At 37.2% G+C, this 22,491-nt stretch overlaps 1 protein-coding gene across 1 annotated transcript in view; it reads right to left on the reverse strand.

The window, feature by feature from the left end:
• The window catches only part of BTBD1 (BTB domain containing 1), a 45,302-nt gene that overhangs the window by 1,377 nt on the left and 21,434 nt on the right, over positions 1 to 22,491 (reverse strand). Inside the window, exons 4-7 of the mRNA XM_058542552.1 lie at positions 18,630 to 18,827; positions 9,781 to 9,973; positions 3,379 to 3,466; positions 171 to 317 (exon numbers count right to left, since the gene is read on the reverse strand). Of these exons, the coding sequence (XP_058398535.1) occupies positions 171 to 317; positions 3,379 to 3,466; positions 9,781 to 9,973; positions 18,630 to 18,827 (626 nt within the window). The remainder of the gene's footprint in view (positions 1 to 170; positions 318 to 3,378; positions 3,467 to 9,780; positions 9,974 to 18,629; positions 18,828 to 22,491) is intronic.

The raw sequence follows: 22,491 nt of genomic DNA on the forward strand, positions 1-22,491 counted from the left end.
GCTATGCTGAGAGGCACTTCTTTTCTCAAAGCAGTGGGATGTTTTAGCTCCCAGCTTCCTTCTTTCCCCTTTTCCTAAAAGGCTTTACTGTCAGTGACTCTCTGTAACACGCAAGAGGAAACCTTGGGCCCCACAAGTTCACTATGTGGAACATTCTAGACACCTCTTACTTTGAGTGTTGCGCATGCTGTGTAGCACACGTTGGGCAGGATCTCTATAGGTTCTTTGAACATGACCCTGAATGTGTTAGCAGTCCCATCACAACTAAATCCGGTATCATTCTGTCCCAGGGTTTGTTTTTTTTCATATTCAATGATCTGTAATTTTTTAAAGAGAAGTTACATTTAAGTTAAACCAACAGAAATAAAATTTCATAGAAAAGAATATAAAGCCCTTAGGAATGTAAGAATAGACTACTACATCTCTGTGTTGTAATTTTTCTCTACTTATCTCTAACCACAAAAGATGGCTTTGAACATGCTGTCAGAAAATGGCTATTTATCATTCATTGCAGGAAAGATGGGGAGCATGTCAAATAACTGGGGCTTTGCTGTAGGAGAGAGGAGATTCTATATTAACACACATGGCTTCAGAACTGGTTTTTGAGAATGTTCAGATTTTAGATTCCCAAGAGAAATGAGCCTCTACTCCTTGGTAGCCTATGTCTTGTTGCTTGGGAATTCCCGTAGCATTTCCTATATCTAATTGTTATTTACTGAAATTGAAATAACCTTAAATGCAGTATTCAGGTATGTGGATATTCAAAATGTGAAAATTCTGTCTTCAATTTAGTTCCATAATCGGTGCCAGGCACTGAGGAACACCCCCAAGGAGCTTCCAGTCATGAGAGAAGACACGTAAACAAAGAGTTCAGTCCAGTGCCTCCAGTGGGAGAGCTATGCATAAGATGCAGTGCGGCGCCACAGAGGAGGGTTTTAAAAGCTCAAGTCAGAGCTTACTGGGTACCAAGAGAAAGATCTTCCGGGCAAGAGAACACCGTGTGCGGAGGCTGAGGCTCACAAACCTGCCTTTTTGCATACGTTAGGTAAAACAGGCCAAACCAACACATGCAGTGAGAGGTCAGGACAGTGGTCCCAACTCTGCAGGGATAGTGACCGGAAAAGATCACAAGGGGGTTCCGGGGGTGCTATAATGTCCTATGCCTTGATCTGGCTACTGGTTGCACAAGTGTGATTAGTTTGTGAAAAGGGAGCCAAGGACCACTTATAAATATGTGCACTTTTCTGTAGTTTATCACAGTTTAATAAAAAATCAAAATAAAAAAGACATGATGGCGCCCTGTAAAAGAGTAGTAAGACACAAGATTTGGTTGTGGTCGTGTAATCTAGAGCAAACCACTTCAATTCTCGGAGCCTCAGTTTTATCTTTTAATTTGGGGAAAAACCTTGCTCTACCTTCTTCCTAAGGCTCTTATGAGAATCAAATTATAAGACGACAGCAACAGACTATGTTTCAAACACTTTCCACGCATCATCTCAGTCGGTCCTCACAAACTACAAGGCAGGTACCGCTACTGTCACAGCAGACGGGGAAACTACAGCTTAGAGCGCTTACATCATGTGCCCACAGTCACACCTGGAGGTGGTGGAGATGACACCCACCCGGGCGGGTCCATCTGTAGTCTATCTGGAGGGTGCATGAGACTAGCCATTGGGGGAAGAAAATACAGAGAAGTCCTATTTCTGTTCATTTTACTCAGAGTATTTATAGTTTATCACTTTACTATCCCTATAACCCTGCTGCCCTCCCTCAGTTTGTACACAAGGAGTCTGGTGTCTTATGTAATACATAAGGTGCACTGAAGGAAGAGTGGGGTTCCACAATAGAAAAGGCTGACAGCGGGGCCCTAGCTCCTTCTCAGGCCTGCAGATTACACAGCCTGCTTAAGTGGGTTCGTGGATCCCACTGGACAGGATCTTAACGATACTTTATAAAGCATATAAAGTGAAATGGGTTGTGATCAAGAAAATCTTTTACACCTCTCAGAGGTTTACTGTGGTTTTTCTGCACTTAAAATACATAGAGGGGCTGGCCCTGTGGTGTAGCGGTCAAGTGCATGTGCTCCACTGTGGCGGCCCTGGGTTCGCCGGTTCAGATCCCGGACATACACCGACACACTGCGTGTCAGGCCATGCTGTGGCAGCATCCCATATAAAGTGAAGGAAGATCGGCACGGATGTTAGCCCAGGGCCAGTCTTCCTCAGCAAAAAGAGGAGGATTGGCATGGATGTTAGCTCAGGGCTGATCTTCCTCACAAAAAACAAACAAACAAACATAGAAACAAAATTTTCTAACTTGCTTTAAAATCTTTCAAATAAAGAATTTCAGTGGGTTTTGAACCTATTTGTTAAAAATATTAACAACGTAATTTTCTAATTGGTTTGTAAGAATGCTAAGTTGACATGAGTGATGTAAATTTATCAGCTGGATTTCACTATAAACTTTAGTGGACAGGATTAGAAAATGAGCATGATTTCATGTAGCAGAGCCAATAACGAGATTCTTCCATTTGGGACAAGGTATTTTTGTGAGGTAGTGAGGTATTTTTCTCGGCTATCATCAAACGAGGTCTTTGAACTGCTGTATATTTTGAAAACTAATGATGCATTTTGATCACAAAGCTCACCAATGTTTTTACTTTTAAAAACAATATATTAATAACATTTTAGAGAGGGCAGTTTTTTATGCTGATAAAAGTTTGAAACATTGTTTTCTTTCTTTTCTCATTTCTATTTTTTGTGTTTTAATCTATGTGTAAGTACAGTATTGTATATGTATAGTTTGTAAATAAAAGTACAATGAAGATGTGTTTCAAACATAATTTTACCAACTGGGGTGTACAATCAAAAGTGTGCAGACACTGGTTTATTGGGAGGGAAAGAGAGAGGTATTTCACTTTCTTCCAGATTAAAAAATGAGGTGGAGTAGATCTAAAGATAAGGTAAGGTACAGTCAGACAATGAGAATCAGAAGGTGTTCACAGTAGTTATAAGAAATTAGTTTCAAGCCCTAGAGTTCAAATACCATGAAAAAAGCAGGTGATTTTTAAGACAGTCAATGCACAGCAGGAAGGACTAACAGAGGGGCTTCCTGAACAAAGGAGAGCACCTCATATGCTAGTGCCTCTGTGAAGGACCCAAGGACCCCAATTCTCGGAAACCACATTTTTTTGATCAGTTGTAAAACAGAACTCTCTAGGCTTAAAATGCTACTAATAAGCTTTCTAATGCCTTTGATAATTATATTAAAATTTGGATTCTGTCAAATTACAATACCTTTTGTCAAGTTACAATATCTTATTATAAAATTACATGTTTGTTATAGTTCAAGATGATATATAGTGGGAAAAAAGTGTACCTGTATATTCACTTGATAATCCGTGGGACCATGAATAGATCCATATAAACCAAATCCAACTACAGAGATTCTTCTATTAACTGTGAACCTGAGAATAAAGCCAAATATAAAATAACATACATAATTCAGTAAGCGTTCGTATTCTGAAGGCTTATAAATTTTTTTAAGTGTTACCTGGAACATCTAATTTTGCTAATAAAAAGGAAAACTATCACAAATTAGATATCCTTGGAAATGTCATCTGTTTGCAAAAAAAACTTTCTAGAGTAAATTTTAACTTAATGGAAACTTAAGCAGAATTTATGTTCTATACTGTACATTTTTTGAGAATCAAAAGAATTTAACCTAAATACCCACTTTTGTTGTAATGATAATTTTAGTCCAAATATGTTTGCACATCTCCTTCATGAACACAGAGGTGTCACCTATTAGGCCTGAAGCCCAGCATCCCCAAGTATGATGATTCATCAGCTCAATGAACACTTACTAAGGGCCTGGGTTTGGCACTGGGGAAATAATGGTCAACAAGGCAGTCTCTACCCCTACTGCACTTACAGCCTAACGGAGGACACTGATAAACAAGTAAACAAAGGAATAAACCAATAATTATAAACTGATAAGAGTTGTGAAGGAAGCAGGCTGCTGTAACAGAATATCTGTGGTGGAAGGCTGGGGACAGGACCCCAAGTGGATCAGAATGAGATTTCATTCTGGAACAACTGGCAAGTCCAGTTTGGTCATAACAGTTAACAAATGGACCCACCTTACTCCACTTTATAAATGTATAAAAACTGACATCAAGTACAAACGGCACGGAAAGACTGTATAATCAGAGATAATCTATAATATAAAGCAGTGATCCTCAACATTTTAGGTAACAACTTCAATTATTATTACTATTACTACCACAAATCTACCACTTTATGAGTACCTCCTGTGCTGGGCACTGAGCTTCAGTTCTTTACATGGATTATTTCCTTTAATCATCACAACAGCTCTATAAACTAAGTAACACAGTATTATCTTTATTATCCTCAGTTTTTATAGTTGAAGAAACTGAGGTTTACAGAAATTAACTTGCCTAGATCGAAAAGTGTGGCAGCACTGGGACACAACTCCAGGTATGCTTGGATCAAAAGCCCACACTCTCAACCACCACATTACATTCCCAGGACAGTATGAAAACCACCTTAAATTTTTTAAATGCATTATTTATAATGTAGTTTTTTCTTATTATAAAAAACCAACATATTCTCTGTAAAAAAAAAATTAGAAAATGTAGCTAAACAAACAAGGGGAAAAATTTAAAGCATCTCTAAATCCACCATGCAGAGATAACCCGTTTACCCTTTGGGACACTTCCTTTTCAGACTTTTAGTTCTATTTTTTTAACAATGGGAAAATAGACTGTTTTCTATGAACATGTAGTATTTAAAAATCATGTCAGAATGTATATATTTTTGTAACTTTTTTTCATGTAAAAAGGTAAAAGATTATTACTGATTCACCAAATTTAACTAATCCCTAGTTGTTGGATAATCTAGGTTATTTGCATTTTTTGTTATTATATAACAAGGCCATGATGAACAATGTTATAGCTAAATCATTTCATAGAGCCTTAATTATTTCCTTAGAATAAATTCCTAGAAGTAGAATTGTTGGTGAAAATGAAAAGCAGATTCTCAAGGCTTCACATACATATTATCAACTGCTTTCTGGGGAGACGACACTTTACACCCATGAGAAACGAAGATCTCTTCTATGTCACTCTGAACAACCACAAGCATTTTCATTTCTTTTTGCCATTGAGAAACAGACAAATTCTATTTATATTTCTTTGATTATTAATGAGTTAAAATATTTGCTCATACGCATACTATTTTCTCTTTAATGAAATACTCACTCATGTTCTTTTCCCATTTCTCCCTGTTGATGAGTGTCTTTTTCATGTGAATTTGAAGGACCATGTTACATAGTTATACTTTGTCAGTAATATCCATTACAAAACATTTCCTGTCATTTATCTCTTGTAGTGGATTTGGACATAAAAATTTTGGATTATCTGTAGCCCAATTATGATCTATGCCAAGTTTAGAGAGGCCTAGCTCATCCTTATAATAAACAAACACTTACCTGTTCCAGCACTTTTTCATTGTTTTAATGTTTTTTTTTTTGGTGAGGAGGACTAGCCCTGAGCTAACAACCGATGCCAATCCTTGCCTTTTTTCTTGAGGAAGACTGGCCCTGGGCTAACATCCGTGCCCATCTTCCTCTACTTTATATGGGACGCCGCCACAGCACGGCCTAACAAGCGGTGCGTCAGTGCACGCCTGGAATCCGAACCTGCGAACTCCAGGCCGCCGCAGCAGAGTGCACGCACTTAACCGCTGCACGGCCAGGCTGGCCCCTCGTTGTTTTAATGTTAAAAATACAAATATTGGTAGATGGCTCTAACTTTATTTTCCCAGTCATTAATCTTTCCCTCACCTTCTAAATCCATTCCTCATATTCTCACCTATGTTAGGTGAGTTTCTGAACTCTGTAGTATGTTCCATATGACACTAACTTATTATAGCTTTACAATACTTTTCATGTTTGATCCCTACTATTCTTTTTAAAAAAGAAACATTTAATCTTCTAGATTAACTTCAGAATAATTTTGCCAAGCCACTCTTCCCTACCAAAATTTGACTTCTGAAAGGAACTGCATAACATACATCGGTTAATTTGGAAAGACTCTGTCTGATTCCAGTTGAAGTTCTCCGGTTCTTCATAAAGGTACTATACTGTACATTTCTTATAGGATTCAATCCTGCTACTTTATGTTATTTGTTACTCTTGTAAATGGGATGGATCTATTTTTACTCAGTATTATAACTGAAAACGTCAACACTTTAAAAATGTTTTATTTTGGCAAAATATATAACAAAATGTACCATCTTAACCATTTTTGAGTGTATAATTCAGTGGCATTAGTACATTCACATTATTGTGAACCATCGACATCATCCATCTCTGTAACTGAACTTTGATGACATACACGAACATTACTGGTTTCTGCATATACATTTTCTATTGGTTCTAATAGATTTTTAGCTGATCCTGAGGTTATTCAGGTGGATCAGTGGTTCTCAAAAGAAGTCCTATCCCCAGGGAGGCATGTTCTGTTTTCATGAAGGTTTAGGGGCCCTACTGGCAGGGAGCCAAGGACACTAGATTTCCTGCAATGCTGAGAAAAGTCTCCCAAGACAAAGAATCCCAACCAACTTCAAGTGTCCTGTCAGAATTCACGTAGGTGAAAAACTTGTTTATAACTATGAGACTTGAACCTAATTCCATTTTATTTAGAAACCAAAGTTTTTTATGGCAATTTTAATATTTGCTGACATTCATTCATTCATTCATTCATTCATTCATTTATTTAGTGAGGAAGACTGGCCCTGAGCTAACATCCAATGCCAATCCTCCTCTTTTTCACAGAGGAAGATTGGCCCGGGGCTAACATCCGTGCCCATATTCCTCTACTTTATATGGGATGCTGCCACACCATGGCTGGACAAGCGGTGCGTCGGTGCACACCCAGGATCCGAACCTGTGAACCCCAGGCCACTGAAGTGGAGGGCGCACACTTAACCACTGCACCACCGAGCCGGCCCCTTGCTGACTTTCATAAGAGGCAACTACCATATAAACAGAGGAAAATTATGCAGTCAGTTCTTGTTATCTGTGGTAGTTATATTCTATAAAGTTGCTGCAAACACAGAATTAGCAAATACTAAACCACTGCTCCTAGGGGGAATATGTACACCTCCCCCCAACATAGATTATAATCTTAAATCCTAAAAACAACGCATCCTAGTAGATTCCATTTACTTTATTTTACAAAAGCGGAAACAGAGTTCAGAAGTGTTAAATGACTTGCCTGAGGCCACCCTACTAAAAGGTGCCAGAGCTGGGATTCTAACGTCCCAATGGCCCAGAGCCAGTGTCCTGCACTAGCCTGCAGTGCGCCCTACCGTCTCCATCTCTGTAAGAGAACTGAAACAAGGAGGCCGAGCATCGCATTGTTTGACCTCAGCTGGGAACATACTAGAATCTTTTCCCTTGAATGACTAAAAAAGCACTCCAAGTATTGATTTGGGGGTTATAAATAAATTTTAGTGAGTAGGCGAGCTCACAAATACAGAAACTGAATAAATAGGACTGACTGTACTTTGTTTTATTTGGAACCTTTAAAGAAAATAATGTAACTGGTAGCAACGCTGCTCATGGTATTTGAGACATTAATATAACACGGCTGTCCCCTGCAACTGTAGCTGTCTCAGCACGCTGAGACACATACTGCATCCTACTGCTTCAGTTTGTCCTCTAGTGTGGTTTGTCCAAGGGTCTACATACCGAAGTACATATTTTATTTTACTGTCAGTTACATTTATTTCTCCTTAACATTACAACACTAGGCCATTATATTGATTAAAAGAAAATAAATGTGTGAAGCATATTATCTATGCATTTCATTTCAGGTTAGTAAAGGGGGAATACAAAATATTTATTATAAAAAAGGACAACTGGGTTTTATGGAGTTGAGAACTACTAATGTAGGTAATGTTATCTGCAGATAATAAAAAAGACCTCTTCCTTTCCAACATTCAAGGCTCTAATTTCTTTACCCTTATGACTACATCAATCGGAATTATAAGAACACTGCTGAAAAATAGCAAGGTTAGCAGGTATCCCTGTGTTAACGTTTCAATAGTCTATCATGTTAAAGAAGTATTCTTCTAGACCTAGTCTATTAATGGTTACATCTGGAATGAAGGTGAAATTTTATCAAAAGTCTTTTTGACATCTATTGAAATAATCAAATTGTTTTTCTTTGACCTGCTACTGTAGTGAATTATATTAATACACTTCCTAATATTGGGCCATTCTTCTCAATCTCCAAATACATTCTATTTGCTCATATAGTATTTATTCTTCTAAGGTACCGCTAGATTCAATATGCTGATATTTTATGTAGAATTTCTTCTTCTATATGAGCGAGACTGATCTAGAAAATTTTTTGTCTTGTTAGATTCCTGTATAAGAGTTATGCTTCCTCCAATAATTTACCGAGAAGTACTTTCTTCTTTTAATGCTCAAGGAAACGACCTGTTCCTTGATGGTTTGATAAAACTCACCTGTAAAAACCACCTTGTGAAGGGACAGTTCTTTGATAACTTTTAATTCCTTCCATGGTAATTGGTCTATTCAGGCTTTCTTCTTCAGTCAATTTTGATAATTTATATTTGCCTATAAAATGATTCATTCCATCAAGATGTTCAATTTATTAGCACAGAGTAAACCCAGAATTAAAATAAAAATTTCCTCAGTATATGATTATATTCCCATTATTTCTAAATGTGAGTATGTTTTCTCTATTACCTTTGCCAGAGGTTTACTTATTTATTGATCTTTTTAAGGAACCAGCTTATGGATTTATCAATTCTACTATTTTTAATTCATTAATTTCTACATTTATCTATTTCCTTTCTCTTTTCTTATGGTTCTTTTGCTATTCATTTTCTAGCTACTTGGGTTGAACGCTTAAATCATTTATTTCTACTCTAATTTATTTAGTAAAAGTAGTTAATTATTAATGTTTCTTTGTGTGATGCTTTGGTCTCATCCTATAAGTTTTCATATATAGTATTCTCATTGTAAATGATTACTAAATAGTCCACAACTGCATTTTTTATTTCCATTTAAACCCAATATTTACAAGTCCTCTCTCCCTCGGAGTTCTATTTTTTAACAAACTTGTTATTAGTTTCTAGTTTTATTCCAAAGTGCAATTAAATAAGTGGAAAATCCAAAAGGCATGTTTTATGGAAACTTATTCTATTTTGACATTTAACCTAACACAGTGGAGCAAAGATAAATTCCTCAACAGGATTATATGCATGTATCTTTCAAGATTCTTGATTTTTCTTCTCATGTGAGCTTTTATAAATGTATGCTGAGATATTTTCCATGCAATATCTATGCAAAGGAAAAATTCACACTAAACATAGGAAGATTGAATGTATTAAATTGTAGCACTAAGACTGTAAAAATAGTGTTTGATCAAGTAAGGTCTAGGCCGCAGCTCACCAGCAGTGGCAATCCAAACAGAATACATGCAATAGAAAGCCCAACCCAATCCTTTCTTAATTTACTTGTTTCCTAAGAGGTCCTCTCACTCATAATTCAATGAGGAGACCAGTATATCTCATGGACTTCTTGACTCTTGTATTAACTTAGAAATGTATTAAACAAAGTATAAAATAAAATGTTGGTTAATTATCTCCCACAGTATGAGAATAAAAGCCAAACGCTAACCACTGCCCCACACCACTCCCAAGCCTGCAATATGCCACATACCTGATTCGGTCACTGGTTCCACTGTAACCCCAGCGGCTCTCTACTTGCTGGAATCTATTGATGCAGCATTCCTTCCCTCTGAGGCAGCATCTTGGTCGATCAATATATTCAACTCGGGGTTTAGGATTGACAGTAAAATGAAGAAAGAGATTTACCACTTCACGATCTGACAAAATTCCAGACTGAGCAGGACCTGTAGAAATAAAAATATAAACCTCAAAAAAAGCAACTTGATTTCAATTCCTAACTTTGTAATACTCCACATAATAATGTGAATTCAAATCTGGAAGATGTAAAGTAACAATGAGGTAGAAAAATCTTAGCATATATAATTTTAGCATATATTTAATTAAAACATTTTTCTAAATCCATTTAAGGTAAGAACTAAAATCATTAATAGCTCAAAGCTTCGATGAGACCCTGAGATCACAGAAAGATCTCTGGATTTTTCTATCCACATACCCACTCTTAGTACCAGAGACTTTTGGTCACCAGAAAGAGGAGAGTCATTCCCTGTGGTGGGGAAATGCTTACAACGGCAGCCAGAGCTATCCTTACTTCTCTGTTCCCCAACTAATACCTGTTGGAGGTTAGAATCCAAACAAGGGAATATAATTACAGGCGGAAATAGATGCGATAGTGCTTTCATTCTGGGGTTTAGGAATTAGCAGAGGGCAGGAGCTAAGACTGGAAGAGCTGTGGAAGCAGCATATCATATGTTATAGTTTTCCCATCCCACTGTTTCTGAGAAGAGAAAATTTCCAGGTAGCTTAAACTTATCTAGGAATAAATTCTGTTCCTCATAAAAGATGCCAGGAGATCCCTTCCAAGGCTGGTAAAAACAATCTAAATAAGAGATTGCAAAACACTAGAAATCTGGTTTAGGAAGGCATAATAAATTCAGATTTTAACATAAAACCCCCTTAAAATATCAAACACAAAATATAAAAAGCGTGCGAGACCTGGCCCCAAGGTTCATATGCAGTCTCTGGATAAGGAAAGATTGTAAAGAAGGAAAAACACAATTACAAACTTAAAACTTGCATTTTAGCAAAAAAGAACAGAACTGGAACTGCATAAGATCAACAAAGAGATGGGGATAAAAACTCACGTAACTTTCTCAGAATGACAATGAATAAGACAAAAGAACTAAAATGTTTAAGGTGATGAAAAAAGATAAAAAGCAAGACCAACATACAGGTAACTAGTGCTCCTGAAGAACTAGCAATAAGAAATAGGATGATGCAATAATTCAAGACTGTAATAAAATTTCTTAGTTGAAAAAAGAAGTCTTCGCATCATGAAAAACATTCTCAGACATGTACCATACACATACCTAAAGAAAGCAATCAAAGATATGCTCCACTTAACAGAGGGGTGCATCAAAATAAAGAATTCAGGGGGCCGGCCCCATGGTGTAGCGGTTAAGTGCACGTGCTCTGCTGCTGGCAGCCCGGGTTTGAATCCCGGGTGTGCACCAGATGCACCACTTGTCAGGCCATGCTGTGGCGGTGTTCCACATAAAGTAGAGGGAGATGGGCACGGATGTTAGCCCAGGGCCAGTCTTCCTCAGCAAAAAGAGGAAGATTGGCATGGATGTTAGCTCAGAGCTGATCTTCCTCACCAAAAAAAAAAGAATTCAGGAAAGCGTGTCATAAAAGAACTGATGATAAGCACTAAAACCAACACAACCCAGAATTAAGTCTCATACAGTTGTATTACTGTAACATGGCACGTGTGCGTGTGGGTGTGTATGCGTGTATAAAATCAGTTACCATGAAGTGGTCTGGAAAGGTTGAAAGGAAGAATGCACCATGTTAACCTTCTTGTCTTAAATAGGAAAGGTCAGTAAATATTGTTTCATTGTGATATGGAGAATTAAGAAAATTGAGGGGGGCAAAAAGTAAATACAAGACTTGTAATTGCCAAATCTCTAGACAGAAAAAAAAAAAGCAAAGAAAACATACTCAATAGCAAAATAGAGAAAATAAAGGGAACACTCCATAAAAACATTTCTTAAAAGCACTATACAGAGATACTACAGGGAAACGAATATGTATAACAGCAAAAGAAGAAACAGTATTTGACTACATAAAAATATTAAGAAGTTTAGGATGGAATAGCCTATGTCAGAGAACAACAATGGACGAAATCCCTAAAATAGCAATCTCAGGTTAACAGAGAACAACTGAGGCAGTCAGTGCTTGAGAAGGGAAATGTATTGAGATGAAGCCCTATATTTGTCACTACTTTTTCCCCTTGGGATACTTGTTGATTTGCTTCACAGGGCATAAGTGCCAAACAGAAACTGGCAACCTAGAAATTGTGGTAGTCCTCACTTGATTGAGGAGACAAAAGCTGGAATTATGATCCTGCAGAAAGGGACTAATAAAGAAATAAGATCAACATTTTGGGCACAATTTCTCCTTGAAGTATTTGCTGATTCTTAAGCTTTGCACAAGCAAGAGAAAACTATGAGACCAAGAAACCAAGCAGAAAGGAGCTGCTAAGAAAGAGAACTGCTTAAAGAGTTAAGCAGACATTTCAGTTGTCTTATAATGCTGGGGAGAAAAATCCCCAAATATTTGAAAATTAAGCTATATACTTATAGCCCATGGGTCAAGAAGAAAAATCACCATGAAAATTAGAAAATGTTTTTTATTGAATGATAATGAAAATACAACATATCAAAACTTGTGGGGGAAAAAAGGATGCTTAGAGGAAAAATTACAGACTTAAATGTATACAGTCATGCGCCACATAACAACATTTCTGTCAGTGACAGACCACATACACAACAGTGGTCCCATAAGATTAGTACCATACAGCCTAGGTGTGTAGTAGATATACCATCTAGGTTTGTGTAAGTACATAATATGATGTTTGCACAATGACAAAATTGCCTAAGGACGCATTTCTCACAATGTATCCCCATCGTTGAGTGACACATGACTGTACACTAAAAACAAATACAGCTGAAAATCACTCTTCTGAGCATTCATCTCAAAAAGCCACAATGACTGACTAAATAAATAACCCCCAGCAAATTAAAATCAAAGGAAAGAAATAACAAAGAAAAAAGCAGAGGGGCCGGCCCGGTGGCATAGAGGTTAAGTTCATCCACTCTGCTTTGGCAGCCCGGGGGTTCACCGGTTTGAATCCAGGGTGTGGACCGATGCACCACTCATCAAGCCATGCTGTGGCAGCATGCCATATACAAAATGGAGGAAGATGGGCACAGATGTTGGCTCAGGGCCAATCTTCCTCAGCAAAAAGAAGAGGATTGACAAGAGATGTTAGCTCAGGGCGAGAAGGGAAGGAAGGAAGGAAGGAAGGAAGGGAGGAAGGGAGAAAGGGAGGGAGGGAGGAAGGAAGGGAGGAAGGAAAAAGCAGAAATTAATGAAATGGAAAATATACATAAAATAGACAAAATTAGTAAAGCAAGAAGGTGATTCTTGGAAAAAATTAATAAAACTGATAAACCCCTGGGAAGGCTAATCAAAGAAAGCACAATATACCAACATCAGAAATGAAAAAGGGGATGTAATTAGATTCCACAGACAGAGATAATAAGAAGATATTATGAAATTCATGTTACAAATGAAAAGTCTAGATGAAACTGTTACAAAAAGAAATAGAAAATCAGAATATTCCTACTTTATTCAAGAAATTGAATCTCTTTTGTCCATACTTCCTAAAGCCATCTATAGATTCAATGCAATCCCCATCAAAGTTCCAACAACATTTTTCACAGAAATAGAACAAAGAATCCTAAAATTTGTATGGAACAACAAAAGACCCCGAATAGCTAAAGGAATCCTGAGAAAAAAGAACAAAGCTGGAGGTATCACACTCCCTGATTTCAAAATATACTACAAAGCTATAGTAACCAAAACAGCATGGTACTGGCACAAAAACAGACACACAGATCAATGGAATAGAATCGAAAGCCCAGAAATAAACCCGCACATCTATGGACAGCTAATCTTTGACAAAGGAGCCAAGAACATACAATGGGGAAAAGAAAGTCTCTTCAACAAATGGTGTTGGGAAAACTGGATAGCCATATGCAAAAAAATGAAAGTAGACCCTTACCTTACACCATACACAAAAATTAACTCCAAATGGATTAAAGACTTGAACGTAAGACCTGAAACTGTGAAACTTCTAGAAGAAAACATAGGCAGTACGCTCTTCGACATCGGTCTTAGCAACATCTTTTCAAACACCATGTCTGACCGGGCAAGAGAAACAATAGAAAAAATAAACAAATGGGACTACATCAAACTAAAAAGCTTCTGCACAGCAAAGGAAACCATCAACAAAACGAAAAGACAACCTAACAATTGGGAGAAGATATCTGCAAACCATACATCTGATAAGGGCTTAATCTCCAAAATATATAAAGAACTCATGTATCTCAACAACAAAAAATCTACCAACCCAATTAAAAAATGGGCAAAAGACCTGAACAGACATTTCTCCAGAGAAGATATACAGATGGCCAACAGGCACATGAAAAGATGTTCAAAATCACTAACTATCAGGGAAATGCAAATCAAAACTACAATGAGATATGACCTCACACCCCTCAGAATGGCTATAATTAACAAGACAGGAAACAACATGTGTTGGAGAGGATGTGGAGAGAAGGGAACTCTCATACACTGCTGGTGGGAGTGCAAACTGGTGCAGCCACTATGGAAAACAGTATGGAGATTCCTCAAAAAATCAAGCATAGAACTACCATATGATCCAGCTATTCCACTGCTGGGTATTTATCCAAAGAACTTGAAAACACCAATTTGTAAAGGTACATGCACCCCTGTGTTCATTGCAGCGTTATTCACAATAGCCAAGACTTGGAAGCAACCTAAGTGCCCATCAGGGGACGAATGGATAAAGAAGATGTGGTATATATACACAATGAAATACTACTCAGCCATAAGAAACGATGAAATCCAGCCATTTGTGACAACATGGATGGACATTGAGGGTATAATGCAAAGTGAAATAAGTCAGAGGGAGAAGGTCAAATACCGTATGATTTCCTTCATTAAGTAGTAGATAATAACAACAATAAACAAACACATAGGGCCAGAGATTGGATTTGTGGTTACCAGAGGGGAAGGGGGGATGGAGGAGGGTGAAAGGGATAATTCGGTACATGTGTGTGGTGATGGGTTGTAATCAGTATTTTGGTGGCTAACATGATGTAATCTATGCAAAAATAGAAGTATAATGATGTACACCTGAAATTTTTACAATGTTATAAACCAATGTTACTGCAATAAACAAAAAATTAAAAAAAAAAAAAGAAATTGAATCTCTAATTAAAAACTTTTCATAAAGAAAACTCTAGATCCAGATAGCTTCACTGGCGAATTCCCCTAAACATTTAAGGAAGAACACCACCAATCGTACACAGACTCTTGAACACCGAAAAAGGAAATATCCCTAACTTTTGTATGAGACCAGCATAAACTTGATAATCAAAATCTGACAATCTCAGGGGCGCTGGCGCAAGCGGTTAAGTTCACCGGTTCGGATCCCCAGTGCGCACTGATGCACCGCTTGTCAAGCCATGCTGTGGTGGCGTCCCATATAAAGTAGAGGAAGATGGGCACGGAGGTTAGCCCAGGGCCAGTCTTCCTCAGCAAAAAAAGGAGGAGGATTGGCAGATGTTAGCTCAGGGCTGGTCTTCCTCACACACACAAAAAAAGGATAATGCATGACAACCAAATCTGGTTTATGTAAGGAATCCAAAATAGGTTTAATTTGGAAAATCAGTCAATGTAGTTAACCATATTAAGAGAATAAAGAAGAAAACTAAATCGTTCTCTCAAAAGAAGAAGAGAAGCATTTGATAAAATTCATGATAAAACTCTTGGAGACTAAGGGAACTTTTTTAATCCAATAAAAGGTATCTACAAACATCCACAGCAAGCACACTCTGTGGGGAATACTGGAAGCTTCCTGCCTAAGACTGGGATAAGGCAAGGATGTTCAGTATCAGCTATTCTATTCACGAATATGCCGGAGGCCCAAGGCCATACAACAGGCAAGAAAAAGAAAGAAAATGTCTAAGGATTAGAAAAGAAGAAGTGTGGGGCTGGCCCGGTGGCGTAGCGGTTAAGTGCACGTGCTCTGCTGCGGCGGCCCGGGATTTGGATCCAGGGTGCACACCGACGCAACGCCCGTCAAGCCATGCTGTGGAGGTGTCCCATATAAAGTGGAGGAAGATGGGCATGCATGTTAGCCCAGGGCCAGTCTTCCTCAGCAGAAAGAGGAAGACTGACAGATGTTAGCTCAGGGCTGATCTTCCTCACCAAAAAAAAAAGAAAAGAACAAGTGGAATTATTACTATTTGCAGATGTCATGACTGTATAGATAGACTATGTACAATGATCTACAAATAAATTACTAGAATTAGTGAATTTAGCAAGGTCACTAGATACAAGGTCAACATAGGAAAATCAACTGGATTTCTACCAGCAAACAATCAATTAGGACACGGAAATTAAAAAAACAATCATTTATAATAGCACTTAAAAAATAAAATACCTAGGGAATAAACCTACCAAAAAATGTACAAGACCTCTACCAGAAAACTCAAAATATTACTAAGAAAAGTTTTAAGAGATTTAAATAAATGTTCATGAATTGGAAGACTCAATATTATAAAAATGTCAATTATCTCCACAGCAGTCTACAGATTCAATGCAATTCCAATCAAAATCCCACGTGACTTTTTTTTGGTGAAAACTGACATGCTGATTAAAAAATTTATTTACACGAAAATGCAAAAGACCAAGAATAGCCAAGATTAATCTTGAACAAGAACAAAAATGGAGGACTTTCACTACCAAATTTCAAGATTTAGTATAAAACTACAGAAATTAAAACTATGCAGAATTGGTACAAGAATAAACAAATGTAACAGTGGAACAATATAGACATTCCAGAAATAGATTCATTCATATAGTCATGTGATTTATAACAAAGTTGGCACTGCAATGTGTGAGGGCAAGGATAGTTTTTTAATATATAGCTATATGGGAAAAAATGAACCTTGACCTCTACACCTCACACCATACACGTGTGAAAAACAACACAAAAAACAAAACCGCACTGGATTATAGACCTAAATGTTAAACGTAAAACAATAAAGCTCCTAGAAGAAAACCTAAGAGAATATTTTTATGACTTTGTGGCAGGCAAAATTTCTTAAAGAGGACACAAAAAGCCTTCACCTTAAAGGAAAAGATTGATAAATTAACATCAGTAAAATTAAGATCTATTTATCAACAGATAGCATTAAGACAATAAAAAGGCAATCCATAGATTGGGATATTAGCAATACATATATCTGACTTGTATCCAGAATATACAAAAACTCCTCCAAATTAACAAAGAAACAACAAAAGACCTAATAAACATCTCATGAATGAGGATATCCAATTATTGGTATATTTGACATTATTAATCATCAGGGACACAAAATTAAAACCACAATGAAATATGTCCTTATACTTCCAAATGACTAAAACTAAAAAACTGATAATACTAAGCTTTGAATAGGATATGGGGCAACTAGAAGAAACTCTTAACTCTCTTAACTTGGCAGTTGAGTGTGAACTGTTACAACCACTTAGGGCAACTGTTTGGCAGGATCTACCAATGCTGAACGTACGCACACTCTATGACTTAGCAACTCCACTCCTATATACTCAACAGAAATGTTCACATATGTACACCAAGTGACACGTACAAGAATGTTCTTAATGGTGCCCAAATAGAAACAACCCAAATGTCCAACAACACATTCATACAACAGATTATACAGCAATGAAAAGAATGAGCTACTATCACACACACCCGTGGTTGAATCTAACAGACATGAGGTTAAGAGAAAGAAGCCACACACAAAAGAACACACGTATGTATGATTTCCTCTATCTTAAGTTCAAAAACAGACAAAACTAATTTATAGAGGCCAGAAAGTAGTCACCTTCAGGAGGGAGATTAATGACTTGGAGGAACATGACAGAGGCCTCTGGGGTACTGGCAATATACTATAAATTGATATAAGTGTGGTTAAATAGGTGTGTTCACTGTATTTGCTCACTTTACTATATGTATATTTCAATAAAACAAGTTTATAAAAAGAAAAAACAAACATTGAGTCTGACCAGCAAAAACAAAAACAACTTGGGAGAAAATTGAAACATATATGATAAATCAATTAAAAAAACCTGAATACCCCAACAGAACAACAAAAGTCATGAATGTTAAGAAAAAAAATACAAATGGACAATAAACATAAAGAAATATAATTTTAAGCAATCATGAGATTTTTTTTCTTTTAAATCAAATTGGCCATGACTTAAAAGCAGGTAACACTCAATGCTGATATGAGTAATGAGAACTGGTGATAGACCTAAGATTCAAAACCAAGTCTGTCTGATTTTAAATCAGAAGCATCAACTCTAGGAATCAGAAAGATCTGTCATTATAACCTTGGGCAAGGCACTTGACCTCTCTCAGGTTCAATTCTCTAACCTATAAAATGTATAATTTTTATATATTTATAATATATAAAATATTTTTAAAATAAAATATATATATAATTTTTAAATATATAATATATATAACCTATAATAGCATCTTAAAGGGCTAATAGGAGAATTAAATGAAATTATATACACAAACACATTCATATGTCATGAGATTAGAAGAATGACTAGCACTCAATAAATAACAGCTTCTTTTCTTCTCTCGCACAGGGAGACTGACTGACTGCCCATTAAAATAGTTTCAAATAGACTCTGGTGAAGTTATAGCCGTACCTGCTGCAAACTCCTCAATGGTCATCAGTGGGAACCGGATCAAGGACAGTGCCTTTCCTAGAACTTTCTGTTTGTTTCCAAAAGTCACCGGCAATTGTTGTCTTTGACATTCTGCTTCTGCCCATCGTACAACAGCTCCAAAAAGTCGACTTTCTCTAATGCTAAGTGTGTCTCTTTCTAAAACTGCACAGAGCGTGTCTACAGGTAAAACGTAAAAATAAATCAAATTAGGAATATTTTGCTCTTTAACAAAACAACTGACAAACATGCTTATACATATTAAGTTTTCAAATCTCAATAAAAAATAGGTTAGATACTTAAAACTAGAGACTCTATACTTAAAAATATTAAGGAATTAAAAGAATTAAACTGCAAAGTTTTCTTTAAAAAATCACTATAAGGTTAACATTCAACTTATTACTTACGATACATGGAAGCTTAGATATATTGTCTCCTTACATATTCATGCCATTTATCAAACAAACTCAAATGTCCAGAACAAGATTAATAATAAGTCAGAGAAAAAGCCTCCAAATTCGTAACATACACAAATTCATAAAGTCTGCAGATTACAATTCATTCATTCATTCAGCAAATATTTCTTACTAAGAAATATTCTAAATACTGAGGATACATCATCGAACAGGAAGTAAAAAATCCCTTGCCTTCAGGGAGCTTACATTCTAATGGGGGGAAACAGATTAAAGAAACACAAGTAAATTATGTTAGACGACAAATCTAGGAAACAATAGCAAGGTAGGGGAACCAGAAGTGCAGTTTAAAATAGGATGGTTCAGGTGGGCCTCGAGTGAGCTAAGACTTGAAGAAGGTGGGGGAGGGGTAGAATAAGCCAAATAGACACCTAGAGAGAAAGAGCATTCCAGGACTGCCAGTGCGAAGGCTCTCATATGAAAGTGTGCAAGGCATATCTGAGGAACAGCCAGGAGGCCAGCGTGGATAGGGTGGAGAGCAAGAGGGGAAAAGTAGCAGGCGATGAGGCTGGAAACATGGGGGGAAGTAGGCTACAATCATGAAGCACCCAGTAGATCATTCCACTTTTACTTTGAGTGAAAAAGGGAACCCCTGGAAGGTTGTGAGCTGTGACACTTTATGTTCTAAAAGGATCACCCTGGCAGCTGTGTTGAGAAGAAAGTGTAGTGGAGACAAGAGTGGAAACAAGATCAGTCAGGAGGCTCTTGCACTGATCCAGGTCAGAGGTGATGGTGGTCTGGACCAGGAGGAAGTGGTGAAAAATGACCAGATTCAGGATGTATTCTGAAGGAAGACTCAATAAGATTTCCTAACAGACTGGATATAGGTGGTGATAGACAGGAGTCAAGGATAATTTCAAAGTTTATAGTTTAAGCAATGGAGGGACTGAGATGAGGAACAGGTTTGGGGGGGGAGGGGAGTTCTCAAGTTTAAATCTGGACATACAAAGTCTGAAATCCCCATTTGACATCCAAGTATAAATGTCATGCCTATAACTCAGGCCCTCACTCAGAATCCTTTTTCTCTTATCATAGGCAAAATTAAAATAAGCCCAGTTATTTTTAAGCTCTGGTAGACCAGAAGCAGTAAGTTCAGAGAAACAGGCTTTAGAGGCCAACATACTAGAATGAAATAACAGGGTGCAACCTAACAGGGACAGAGAAGAGAGGAAATTTGTGACAAGCAGACCTAAGTACTTGAGAGCACCACAAGCAAGTCCTTCATACAAAGAGAAAGAGATAAAAAACCACCACCACCACCACAGAGGCCTGAGGGCTTCACTGTACAATAACTGAGACTCATGATAATGAGTACTAATAATCACAAGAATCCTAAATTATAGGCAACACATATTGTTTAACAAAGGCAGGTGAAGTAAAATATGTTTTAGATATCTTTCTCAAATGGCCAAAATAAATACCTTGGTTCTTAAAAAAGATTGTTCTAGATATATGGGAAAATTACTTTTATGGAACCTTATTTTCTAAAGAATCTTGATAAAATAGGCATCATTATAAAATATCCAACAGTTATACTTTAAATTAAATTTAAATAAAAATGAGGATGCCATACTTATACATAGCAGAAATCAATGAAAACATTAAATATGATCGAATTACCCAGAAATACATATCTAAGAAAAATGTATTTAAAAAAATTCTGTTCTGCAATGGTCTACACGTTCATACTAGAACCAAGTATTTGGCCAATATCAAACATAGCTATCACTCCAGCAAAGATAGCACAGTCCCCAGAACATAGCAGGGGGTCAACAATATGTTAAAAATGAATAGGTTAAACATAATTTTTTAGGGCCGGCCCCGTGGCTTAGCGGTTGGGTGCGCGCGCTCCGCTGCTGGCGGCCCGGGTTCGGATCCCGGGCGTGCACCTACGCACTGCTTCTCCCGCCATGCTGAGGCCACGTCCCACATACAGCAGCTGGAGGGATGTGCAGCTATGACATGCAACCATCTACTGGGGTTTTGGGGGAAAAATAAATAAATAAAAATTAAAAAACAAAAACAAAAACATGATTTTAAAAAAAATCCTCAAGCTTTTTTTCCTTCTCTTGTGGCTGAGCAGATGAGTATAAACTAAGGCTCCATGAAGCTTTTTCACAGGTAAATGAATGTAAATCACTATACCTCAATACTTGTAGGATTAGGAATACACAACAAGCATAACATTTAATCATTCAATGGAAAAACAGACAACTTTGGACCTACATGTCTCTACTTTGTATGCTAATAACTTCAGCAAACATAGAAATTTAAAATATGACCAAAAAAGGGCACATTACACTGCCCTTGGCACAATGTAAATTCATTCTGTTCTATCAGTGTGACATATTATCTTCTTCTTTAGCAAAAAGCTTAAGAGAAAAAGAGTCTCTCTCTACTTGGAAAACGGTAAGCACATCCCTCCAGAACACATATTCAAATCCCAGAGTAGAAAAAGCACCCCCAGAATCTAAGATAGCTTTAAAAAAAGCTCCTGAAGCCAGGCCCTTCTTTCTCTCAGCTCCTAGACTTCTCTTTCATTCCTAATTTTTACCAAGCACATTTGAGGCAAACTAGACTATGGGGTGGAAATACACAGGTCTTCTATTGGCAGATATGTTATAATAAGAAATTATAGCTGAGAGCCTAATAAAGATCATAAAAACACCTAAGATTATGTTTTATAAATATAATACTGGACTTTAATATAAACAACTGTGAGTCAAATCAAATCAACCAATATTTATAGGTATTTACTCTGTGCAAGGCACCTACTTCAAAATTCCCAGGCTCCAATGGCATGCCTAATGTAAGAGCTATTTAGAAAACAACTTTCAGGAGTAAGTCACCCAGATGCAGGCGGTATTATTTCAAATGAGAGCAGACTGAAGTATACATGTAGCACTTGACAACCCCTTAAAGGGAAGGAAATTAGGATTAAATAATACTTCAAACATCCAGTAACTCAACAGACATTCAGTGGCACATGATGTCTACTGGGGAGGACCCCGATCTAGTGCCTGCCCTTCAGGACAATGCAAGATGAGTATAAATCCTTCCCAAGGTACCGTGCAACAGACAGGCAAACTAACAATGGGATGTTATTTGAACAGAGAAACAGACGAACTGTCATGGAAGAGGGTGGGGTGTTAGTTCTTAAGGAGTCACTGCAGAAGTACAACTGGAGCTAAGACATTAAGACTGAGTGAGAACTAGCCAAGGTGGGAAGGAAAGGCAACATTCTAGACAGTCAGTCAGTCCAGCTGGTCAACAAACATTAACTGAACATGTACTATGTTCTACTGTCTTTGATGCTAGAGATATAGTGGTAAACTAGACAAAGTCCCTGCCATCAAAGCGCTACAATTGAG

This window comes from Diceros bicornis, chromosome 5, assembly GCF_020826845.1.
Source record: "Diceros bicornis minor isolate mBicDic1 chromosome 5, mDicBic1.mat.cur, whole genome shotgun sequence".
Classification (NCBI taxonomy): domain Eukaryota; kingdom Metazoa; phylum Chordata; class Mammalia; order Perissodactyla; family Rhinocerotidae; genus Diceros; species Diceros bicornis.